Genomic DNA, 10,787 nt, shown 5'->3' with positions numbered 1-10,787 from the left:
TAGCTCTGGCTGTCCTGGAACTCACTCTGTAGACCAGGCTGGCCTCAAACTCAGAAATCCACCTGCCTCTGCCTCCCAAGTGCTGGGATTAAAGGCATTCACAACCACTTATTTTATTTTATGTATATGAGTACACTGTAGCTGTCTTCAGACACACCAGAAGAAGACATCGGATCTCATTACAGATGGTTGTGACTCACCATGTGGTTGCTGGGAATTAAACTCAGGACCTCTAGAAGAGCAGTCAGTGCTCTTAACCACTGAGCCACCTCTCCAGCCCCCTCACATTGTATTTTCAAATGTGTGTGTATTGTGTAATGTTCAGATCACAGTAACTTCTCTGTCTCCTCAAAGAATTATCTCTTTATAGTGAAAGCACCCAATACCGTCTCTTCCAGCTTGAGAAAATGCAGTGTGTCGTCCTTACCTGTGATGACCAACTGTGCTTGTTCCTGGCACTTCTTGCCCAGTCTGGCTGTAACGAAGAACCCTTGATCAGTGCACAGGTCTTGTATCCTGACTATGCTTTTAGCTTTTCCTCTTTGGGGGAAATTTGTACTAAGACTTTGCTGTTGAAGCCGTGTTGTGTCAGGCTCTCCAGGATGTCCCCTCACCCTGGGGTAGTGTGGAAAGCCCCACACAGGGTGGGATGCGAGTGACGATTAGGTGATTAGGTGAGTCCTGTCTGTGAGGTGATCTCAGTACGTAGACCAGGCTGGCATCAACTATCACCTGTCTCTGCCTCCCTAGTATGGAGATTAAAGTCACCATGGCTGGCTTCTATGGGGTTTTTGTTCATTTGTTTGTTTTTTCTTCATCTGTAAATAAAATGGAAGGATGGAGGAAGGGAGAGAGAATGGGATAGACACCCCCACCAGAACTTCAAGGGGTTTTTTGTCTTTTGTTTTTTGTTTTGTTGTTTTCCTGTTCTGGTGAAGTTGCTATTGTTCAAAAGGCAAACAAGGGAGTGGAGAGAGATGGCTCCGTGGTTCAGAGCTCTGACTGCTCTTCCAGAGGACCCAGGTTTAATTCCCCAAGCGGATAGCGTGGCTTAAACATTGTGTAAGTCCATTTTTCGGATCCCCCAGTGCCTTTCTCTGGGCTCCATGTATACTGTGTGCACGTGGTGTAAACGTACTTGCAGGCAAAACCCTTGCACATTTAAATAAAAAGCAGACTTAAAAACGCACACGAGGAGCTGGAAGCTCTGGCTCCGAGGTTTAGAGCACTGGCCATTCTTATGAAGGACCCTAGACGATGGCTCTCACACGTCTGGACCTCCAGTCCAGTGGTTCCCAGCCCTCCTCTGTGACCTCTGCAGACTGTACATATGGCACACATGTACACACTCAGGTAAAACACCCATGCATATAAAATAAATACGTCTTTTTTTTTAAAAGCAAACAACTGGCTCAGTCTCTTCTGACTGGGTAAGTGTATGTGTTGCTAACGTGTTTATTACTTGGCTTTCCCACACATTTATAAAAACTCACACGCCTTGGGCTTGTAAATAACTGTACCTCCCCTGGCCTGTGAAGAGGCTGCCTCAGCCTGTTGCTAAAGCCCTCCATGTCAGAGGCCGTCCTCTGTGACAGTAGCAGTCTATTATCCTCCAGAATTGATGGCAGACATCAAAAGTAACCCTTTTTGTTTTTCCTCAGTATAGCCAGAGAGGGATTAACAGGAAAATGAGGGCCCTCTCTAGACAGTACAGATCAGAAATAGACATCATGGATGCTGACTGGAGCTCCACTCAGTCTTTCAGACGGAGGTCTCTGTGTGTGTAACACAGAGGGCAGCTCACTTCCGTCTTGTTCAGTAGGTATACTGCTCCCCAGAGGCCCTCGGTAAATTTTATAGAAAGTTCCCTCCTTATGTGAAGGGACTAAGCCTGGTGAAGCTGCTATAATTTAGGGCTCCAAGGGAGCACATCTGCCTGCCAAAGTGTACAGAAACTTTTGATCTTGCTTGATCTGCCTGTGTCATTGCACTACTGGGCTCTAGGCCCTGTGACCACAGCCTGTCTGCTTTGAAATTAAAGCCCCGATTTGCATTTAGTTCACGGTTGCAACGGTCCTCTTGTGTGCTGTGTTGGTAGAGACTTCTGAGCTTGTCTGCTGATGTTCTAATGTCTGAGAGCGCCACACCTGGTTGTGGCTGAGTGTTCATAGCTCCTCTGTCTCCTCAAGGACCCTCTTCCTTGACACAGGGAAAGCAGCCCTGTCTCGTCTCCTGCCAGGTCTCCGAGTCTGTAAGCCGGCAGTGAACTACGTGGTGCACTGGCTTCTTACTCAGTGATTTACTGGGAGAGGCGCCTGCGGGGAGACCAGTGTCCTTGGGCCTTTGCTTGGTTTTCTTGCACGTTTGATATATTTAAAGGATGTATTGTCTTTATGGGTCACCGGGATAAGGAAGGGATTGGTGCAAGCTTTAATGAGAGGTCTGAGCGCTCTGTGCTGAGATGAGAATTACATTCGTGGGTAAATATCTTTCTTTCCCTGGGTGGCAGGAGGCAGTGTTTTGCTGTCTCCGAAGCAGCCTTTCTACGGAACAGTTTTCAGAAGGATTCTGAGAGAGCATCCAGTTTCAAGGCATCAGCAGCAACTTTTCCTTCAGTTGTACAGATGCCCGCCATTTGAGGAGAGGGGAAAGTCTCTCATCCCATTCTTGAAGTTACACATTAATATCAAGATCAGGAGAGCCAGCCCACTCCAGCTCAATTTGCTGTCAATAAAAACTTTCATTCAGACTAGTGATATTTAGAACTGTTTTTCTCAAAAACTGATTCTTGCTGCTTGGGGAATAGTTATCACCAGAGAAGGAAGCTTTGGCTTATTTGCTTAATATTTTAACCTAGTGGATTAGACAGGTTAGGGAGCTGGGGGAGGGGATAAGGGAGTGGGTGGGGCGGCCCCATAAACAAGGTGATATATAATATTTTTTTTGTTCTCCTTTTAAATAAATACCGATCAGCTTTATGTTCAGAGACAATAGGAGCCGTTGGCTTAAATTTGCAGTTTACTGTATTTATGGCTGTAATATCAAGGTGCTGCCGTCGTAATTTCATGCCCCAATGAGAAGAGCAAGGTCGAAGCAAATGCTTCCATCGGCATCTGCTAGCACACTAACTCATAAACAAGGCCCGGCTGGATCAGGTGGCACGGAATAATACAGGCTAATGAAATACAGCACAGCTTTCCATTACTGTTAGTTTTTACAGTGTCGTCATTACGTGTAATTTATGTTTAAAAAATTCAATTTTATACAAGGCACTGGGAAATAGGGGTCCACAGGTCATCCAACGACTTTTAGAGGCTCCGAGAGTCCTTATTGTACTCTACTGTTCCAACAAAATGTTAATAAAGGAAGAATACTTTTCCCTTTCCCTCCCTGAGCCCATTCTGAGGGAGTTGATTTTTCTTTTAATTTGGGGAATATCTTTAGCCAGCTGTCTTCCTGCCTCATCTCCTCCTGGAATGTGCCAGGCAGATAACTAGTTGTGTTCTGAGAGAGGTGACCCTGCTCTGTCTCAGAGTCTCAGTTGACTCGGAAATGGAGGGGCTGTGGTCGGAGGAAGATGATCTGAGTTCTGGGCCTTTCGCTGCCACCCTGGGCTGTGTGCCCCTCCTCCATGTCCCTCTCATTCTCTACAGTTTGATTATAAAGTCTGGTCCAGACTGGAAGGTGCGGCCGGGGTTCATTGCCTCGCATATTTTCAAACCATTCCTAGCCCTTCTGTCTTGGTCGCTTGCCCCACACAATCCAGAGAACGCTGCTGTCACCTGTCAGGTTTCTGTTTCACCTCCAGAGTCAGGCCCAGAGCTGTGCCCAGCAGGGACTGCAGTAAGTGTGGAGTTGCTTGATCTGAGAAGTCCTTGTGCAGCCAGCCTCACAGGAAACCGTCATCCTGCCGGGAAAGGAGATGGGCATCATGATCATACACACTCGCGTGTGCGCGCGCGCGCGCGCACACACACACACACACACACACACACACACACACATCTTTGGCTTCTGTTTGCTTTCTAATAGAAACCTTTAGGAAAAGAAAGCAGGTTGTTTATCTGCTAGGATATAAAAAATAGGCAGGTGTGACTGTCCTGAGTCCAGTTCAGATAGCGTTGGAGTCCACCTCTGTGGTCACTGCAAAGCTGTTCCTTGTCTCCATTCTTTTAAATGCAGCCCTCTAGGGAGAAGAAATCTCCACAGGGGCAGCAGTGGTAACTTCCTGATATCTGGGGAAGTAATTTGGAGCGAACCAAGGGAACAGGAAAGGTGCTGGGGACCTTGGAGGGCTTTGCAGATTAGGCAGCCCAGGGACTTGCAAGTGAGGTAGGTTCTCTGGGCCAGCCCAGCCTCTGGCTACTGCTCTTCCTCATAAACAGTGCTCTTGTTCTGTCCCTGAGAGAGGAGTGGGCAGGGCTTCCTTAGAGTTATTCTTTCCTAGTAGTAGATGGTAGGGTGGGAACTCTAGAAGGGTCACCCATGGTGGAAGGGAAGTTGCTGGAAGAAGATTAAAATGCCAAATTCTAGTGTCAGATAACCACAGTCTACCCCTCAGCTGAGAGAAAAGTGTAACCTTATCAGAATGAGCTAACTCTTCCAAAGGCGGATAGATAGGGAGGGAGCAGGAGGCTTACTTGCCGCCTGCAGAATGGCGACAAAGTCCTCTGCTCTCTGTTCTGTTCAGCCATTGCTCAGTCCCTTTGCCATTAGATTATTCCTCACAGATAGCAATCAACTGGAAGGAAGTGTGTGTGTCTAATTTGCATGAGATTATTTAAAACAACAACAACAAAAAAGGTCTGCATTAGTCAGGGTGATGGTAAACACCGCAGAGAGATGCCTTTATAATATAGCCTGTGCCTTCCTTGGCTTTCAGAGCCAAATATAATTCACTTACAATTGGCAGTTTCCTTTATTATTCCTTTTAACCTTTTGGATTCTGCAAGGTCTCAATCAAAGACCTGCATTGTTTATCCTGCGGGTGGGTAGGAAAGGCGGGGGTAGGGCACCTGGATGTTTATGCATGGGTCCTGTGGCGACAGTTTATCCCAGAGGTAGGGTCCTCTCTGGACCAGGAGCCAGTGGCTGAGTAGATAGCGAATCTTGATCCAAAGAGAAGTGACCGACCCCAACTTGGTCTTCCTCCACTTAGCTCCGTAAATAGAGTCCAGTGCTGCGTGAGTGAGGACTCTCAAGGGAAGCAGGGTGCTGCTCTGTGAGGAATGTCTGGGGTGAGGTGAGGGTGAGGATGCACCTTGCTTATCACTCTGGCGTTGTTGAAATGTCGTCCAGTTATCATTTGCAGGTCTGCCCCAGGTTGTCTGTAGCCCGTGTTTCTATATCCACAGGAACTAGCATTGGCTCTTATCCACAGGTGGGGTCCAGGGTGCCTTGGGAGAGAGGAGTTTAATCCTTCTCTAAACCCTGCCAGCCTTGAGAGTGAAGTTGCCGGCCGATGCTTCTAACTCTGGTTGCCTCTATTCTCCAAGACAAGTCGGATCTAGACGGCCTTTGCCGCCACCTCAGGGGAAATGGTAGGGGTAGCATTCCAAAATTATGTGTTCTCCCCCACCCCTTCTTCTTAAGAAAAATGACTCATTCATTGAAACTAAATCAAGCCCCTGACTTTTCTGGAGAACTAGGTATATTGGAATTCCAGCCAGTGTAGAGTTATAGCACCAAGTGAGAAGCAAGAGCCCGGAAGGAAGTGCCCATGGCATTGGAACCCTCACCTCACTGGTGGGCTCGGCTGGGTTTTATTAGGAGAATAGTCTTGGTAAAAGCTCGGGGCCAGAGGGCAGAACAGCCGGCAGAAGGTCCTGTTCCTTTAACCAGCGCCAGCTCGCGAGGCCGAGGCGCAGCCTGTAACTTGCTGTATATTTCCCCAGTGTTAAGCATTATCGTACTTGTTTATATTTGAAAGAGCCAGAAGGGAAATGAGAATGCAACTGAATGCTCCTTTTGGGAGAATTATCCTCATTTGCAGCCAGCAGCTGACAAGGCACATGATCCACCAGGTTTAGAGAATTCCGTGGTGTGCCAGTGACCAGCAGCCTGTGCTGACGTCGCAGATACTGCTTCCTTTCCTCTGCAGTGGACTGGGAAAAGCACCGTCCTCCTTCCCGGCTTGGAGAGGAGAGCAGTGCCCCTTCCTATTTAGGAAGAGCCATCAGCAGTGACTGACAGGCGAACGAGCCCAAGAGGCACAGGCTTCGGGGAGCTGTGTCCTCAGTTTTACCTGGCTTGTCTGGCTGGCTGGCCTACTCCTGCTCTGGGGAGAAGAAACAACGAGAAATGCAACCCGTTTATGGCAAGCTGTGCAGGAAGTGGGGATGCCCTTGTCCCGCGCAGCCTGGGATGCTCTGCTGCTCTATCGCCTGACCTCCCTCCCTCCGGCTGGGTGAATGCCACGACGCACGACCCCGGCAGGGCTTGCTTGCTTGCTTCTGTCTGGCTCCTATGTGTGAAGGGGAAATGCTGCTGCCACGTGAAAGGAGAGAGGTCAAGGGCCATTTTGCGTAGTTGAGGCACTCCCTTGACCGTTTGCAGTGGGGCATGAAAAGTCTGAGGAATGGCTAGCATCGACTCAGGCCAATATGGTACAGGGCCGAGCTGTGCTCTACAGCATTAATGTACACCACGTATTAGCCCCCAGGCACAGAGTGCGAGGCCCCACACTTTGAAGATGCTGATCCTCAGAACCGCCTTGTACTTCATCCACCCCCAGGGGCAAGTATACTGTGCTGTGGGCCTCTAATGGAGAGCTGCCGACCAGATGTGGAAAAGCTCTTGGCCCCGGTTTAAAAGCTCTGTGTTGTGGCTCTATTGGATATTGGGATTCCCGGAACAGCCTGGACCAGCTCGAGTTGTCTTCTGCATGCTAGCAGTGACCTCTCACCTGCTTTTCACCCTCGGTACTAGATCTCTTTGTATACACCATTACTTCCTGAGTGGGGCCCTGTAGGAATCTTGTTGCAAACCTGGGCTCTACACTTTAATCCTACGGAACCCTCCTCCTTTACCATCGGTCACCCAGTCGGCCTCAGGCCCTCTGAACACCTCTCTGCTCCCAGCCTGCTAGGTTAGGAACCTGGACTTTCACTGGCTCTCCCTTCCTTCTTGGCAAATCCTTTCCACATGCTATAACCACTGCAGATGGCGCCCTGCGATTTCCTGATGCCCTGTGTGCAGTGTAGTTTAGAGTTAGAGCATCAGAGGATTAAAAGGGGGTGGGGGTGGGGGGGAGAAACTAGCCAAAGGCGATCCAGGCAGCCTGGGATAGGCTGGAGCAATAGTCATCCGAGAGCGCGTGGGCCCGGTCTCGTTTTACTCTGTTTTCTTGTTTTATTTTCTTCTTTACATTCTATATCCCATTCATACTAATCACAGTCAGTCCTGATTTTTCTTTTTATTTCTGCATTTGTCATAAAATAAAGCAAATTATTCCCGTCTTCGGAAACGATCTAGACTAATTAGTCGTCTCACCCAATAATTAGTTTTTTGTTTCCCTGTCTGTTTTCGTGCATTATTGTTAGTTTTTTCCCCTCTTTTTTTAACACCATTACAGATTAAAATGAGCCACATTTGCAGTTGATGGTATCTGTTTTCGGGGGAAGAATGGAGAATTGCAGTACGGAGCGACTTCAAAAGCAGCAATAAACTCAAGGATAAATTAAGGAAATTGAATGAGCCACATTTGGAAGCAGTGTTGAGGCTAATATTCTGTCGCTTAAGGTTAAATTGCGACAGAGAGAGGTTCCCAAGAATCCGAAATCGAGGAGGCAGCACACTCAAATGCAAGGCGCTCTGTGGCCGTCCTTCAGGGCCTGTTTGCCGAGGAAGATTTGCTGAGGGTGGGTGGCTGGCAAGAGATGCTCACGAGTGTCCTTTGCTCTTCTCTCTAGGACTGACAGACGAAGAGATTGACCTGGCTTTTCAGCAGTCGGGCACAGCTGCCGACGAGCCTTCACCCCTGGGCCCCGCTACCCCAGTGGTTCCTGTCCAGCCCCCTCACCTCACTCCGCAGCCATACAGTAAGTCACCTGTTCCAAGTCCTGCTTACCCTGGCTGGGAGTCAAGACACTGGCTAAGAGCAGTGCTCCAAAGCTCCCACCTCAGCAAACTGGGAGAACTTGGGTTTTCCATTTGATGCAAAAAGCTCATAAGGTTTTCTAGGTATAAAAACGTGACACACTCAAACTCAGGTAGACACGGTTTTAAGTGTGTGCTAAAGGTTGCAGGGGAGCAGGAGCCGGCCGTTTGTGTTGCTTCAGACACTGTGGTCACACAGGTGATCCGCTCTGCCTCTTCCATCTTATCCCCGTGGTACTGAGCGTCCGTTTCCGAGCCCACACATGGGGTGTGAGTGGACTCTCCTTTGCCCATGGAGGTACCCTGGCTACTCAGATTCTCCCTTGTCCTGACTCCACCGGGTATATTCATGGAGTGACAGATTCTAAGGGAATTTCAGATTAAATACAAAGGTGCCTTAATGATCACATGGAATCCTGATACAAGGGAGTTTGTTGTTTTAAATGGAGGTTGCTGTGGTAACAGACACAGCGCCATGCAGCCATCCAGACAAGACCATCACCTCTTCTTCAAGTCACCTGGAGAGTCTAAAAAGTTAGAATTATCTCCAAAGCTTATGGGAAATAGCTTATGTTGGTTTCTTTTTACATAACTCAGCACAGGGCCTATTGTCTTTCAAAATATCTTTTCTAAAATTGTCTTCATTTTACTTGTCTAGAAGTGTTAGCTTTTTCCAAAAGGTGATTGAAAAGGGAGTTCAAGGCCAGATAGTAAAGGGTGTATTTAAAAATGGTGGGTTCTGAACTCTTCTTCCTTCTCCCCTTATCAGCTCTTGAGCAGGCTTGCCTGCAGCTGGGCTGGTGTCCCTCCTCATCAGCTGGCACCGTATGCTCTCCTGTGGTCAGTTGGAGGGGACCAGGCCGAAGCTGGCATTGTCATATTGAGAGAGTCATTTTGCTTTCTGGATAAGCTGAGTGGCAAAGTCAGAGCACGCGCACACACACACACACACTCATCCTGTCCCACTGTGCCTGACCTGGGCAACTGGCTCAAGACCTTTGAGACCCCAGGAACAGCTTCTGCTGGTGGTGAGCAAGGGCCTCATTTCTCTTTCCCAGCCCAAACCCTATCAGTCTGTTGTGTAGGCTTCGGGCTCTAAATGTGCTTTTTAACCAAAGGCTAGGTAAGTGTCCACACTTTCCTAAGTTGTCCCTGAGCCCAGCCATGTAATGGGATTTATTGAGGACAGGCAGTGGCAGCTGGGTGCAGACTTTGTAAGATGCACATCTGCTGTGCTCCAGCTGTCTCCTCCCATGGCTTAATACCACGCAGGTCTCTCCGCTACTTGAAAACTTCCTGCTGGGAACAAATCGTTCTGGTTGGTCACAGAGTTGGCATCCAGTGTCCTGTGCTCGCCTGCCTTTTGCAACTGCATAGTTAGCTGGCGACTTCTCTAGGCGGGGTGGGGCCGCAGCCATGCTGCCTGCTGCCTCCTTCAGGGTTGCAGGCTGAGACTCTGCAGCCTCCTTCAACGGTGGCAAACGTCTTCTCGTCTTCTCAGAGACGGGCTTCCTCCTGATTTGACACCAGCGCAGAAAGAGTGGCAATGACAGTTTCTAATGCTGGAGTTTTCAGTTGTCACCACGGAGCCTCATGCTTTGCTGGTGTTACACAGCTCCATTCAGCTCCCGGGTGACTCTGCTCTTCACTTCCATACTTTTGCCAAGAGGTGTCAAAACTGCTCAAAAAAAAAAAAAAAAAAAGGGAAAAAAGAGCTTGATTTTGATTAATATAGAGAAACAAGACTTTGCCTGACTGATAATAAAACTGATAAATGACATTTGAATTACTTGTAGCGGTAATTTATTACATAAAATATCTTTTATTTGACATGCGATTAGTTGCTGGAAGCATCACTCAATCTGACTAGTTTAAACATGCTCTAAAATGAACCCCAGTAAAAACCAGGGCTGTCGGCTGCTGGCGTTATGAAATATACTAATCCTGGAGTGAGGGAAAAAAAATCTGACTTTAAATATTTAAATGATTAATTGGGTTTATATATTTTTTTTACCTCTCTAACCCCCTTAATTACAACCAAACTCAGGGGAGTTTCTGAACTAGGTGTGCAATCTGCATGCTTATCACCGAGGCATTGTCTGCGTCTGGGAGGGATTTATGGCCTCTGTTCACATGTGTTCCTGCTGATTCTGTGCCTGGAACCACTGTAGCCCTTTCCTTCCCATTTCTCAGCTGTTCTGAGCCCAAGTCTAGAAAATGGGCTTCCCTCAGGCGAGCCCCGAGTGCCTCCGTGTCAGCTTAGTCTCTCTTGGAAGCACCTGAAGAAGCTGGCCTGTGGAGACCTTTGTTTCCCAGCCACCCTAGCTTGGCGACCCTGGGGCTGCTGGGTGCCTCCTTTGCTATCTCTGCTCTCTGGTGAGTGGACTTGACCTTGAAGTGTTAGTGACTGCCAGTGATGCAGAGAACTGCCAGAATGGTACTTGTTCAGCTCAGTTTAAGCACCCAGTGGATGCTCAACTCTGTACTATATGAGAGTTTCAAAGCATGATCTTGGAGAGTTTTACAAGCTCTTAAGAAAAAGAGAATAATATCAGACATTGTGATTTAATGCCAAAATTAATTATACCGACAAAAAAAAATCTGTAAGATTACAGAAAAGAGAAAAATTAATGTGGGCTAAGGCAGTCAGGAGGCTTTGTGAGAGTGGCAGGAGGTGACACCTGAGGGGG

At 48.1% G+C, this 10,787-nt stretch overlaps 1 protein-coding gene across 1 annotated transcript in view; it reads left to right on the top strand.

Annotated features, from left to right (window-relative positions):
* The window catches only part of Pex14 (peroxisomal biogenesis factor 14), a 144,433-nt gene that overhangs the window by 112,868 nt on the left and 20,778 nt on the right, over positions 1-10,787 (top strand). The window contains exon 4 of the mRNA XM_021159786.2: positions 7,911-8,039. Within this exon, the coding sequence (XP_021015445.1) occupies positions 7,911-8,039 (129 nt within the window). The remainder of the gene's footprint in view (positions 1-7,910; positions 8,040-10,787) is intronic.

The sequence above is a fragment of the Mus caroli genome, chromosome 4 (genome assembly GCF_900094665.2).
Source record: "Mus caroli chromosome 4, CAROLI_EIJ_v1.1, whole genome shotgun sequence".
NCBI lineage: Eukaryota > Metazoa > Chordata > Mammalia > Rodentia > Muridae > Mus > Mus caroli.
Note: the sequence above shows the minus strand (reverse complement) of the source record. Positions and strands in the feature narration are given on the sequence as shown.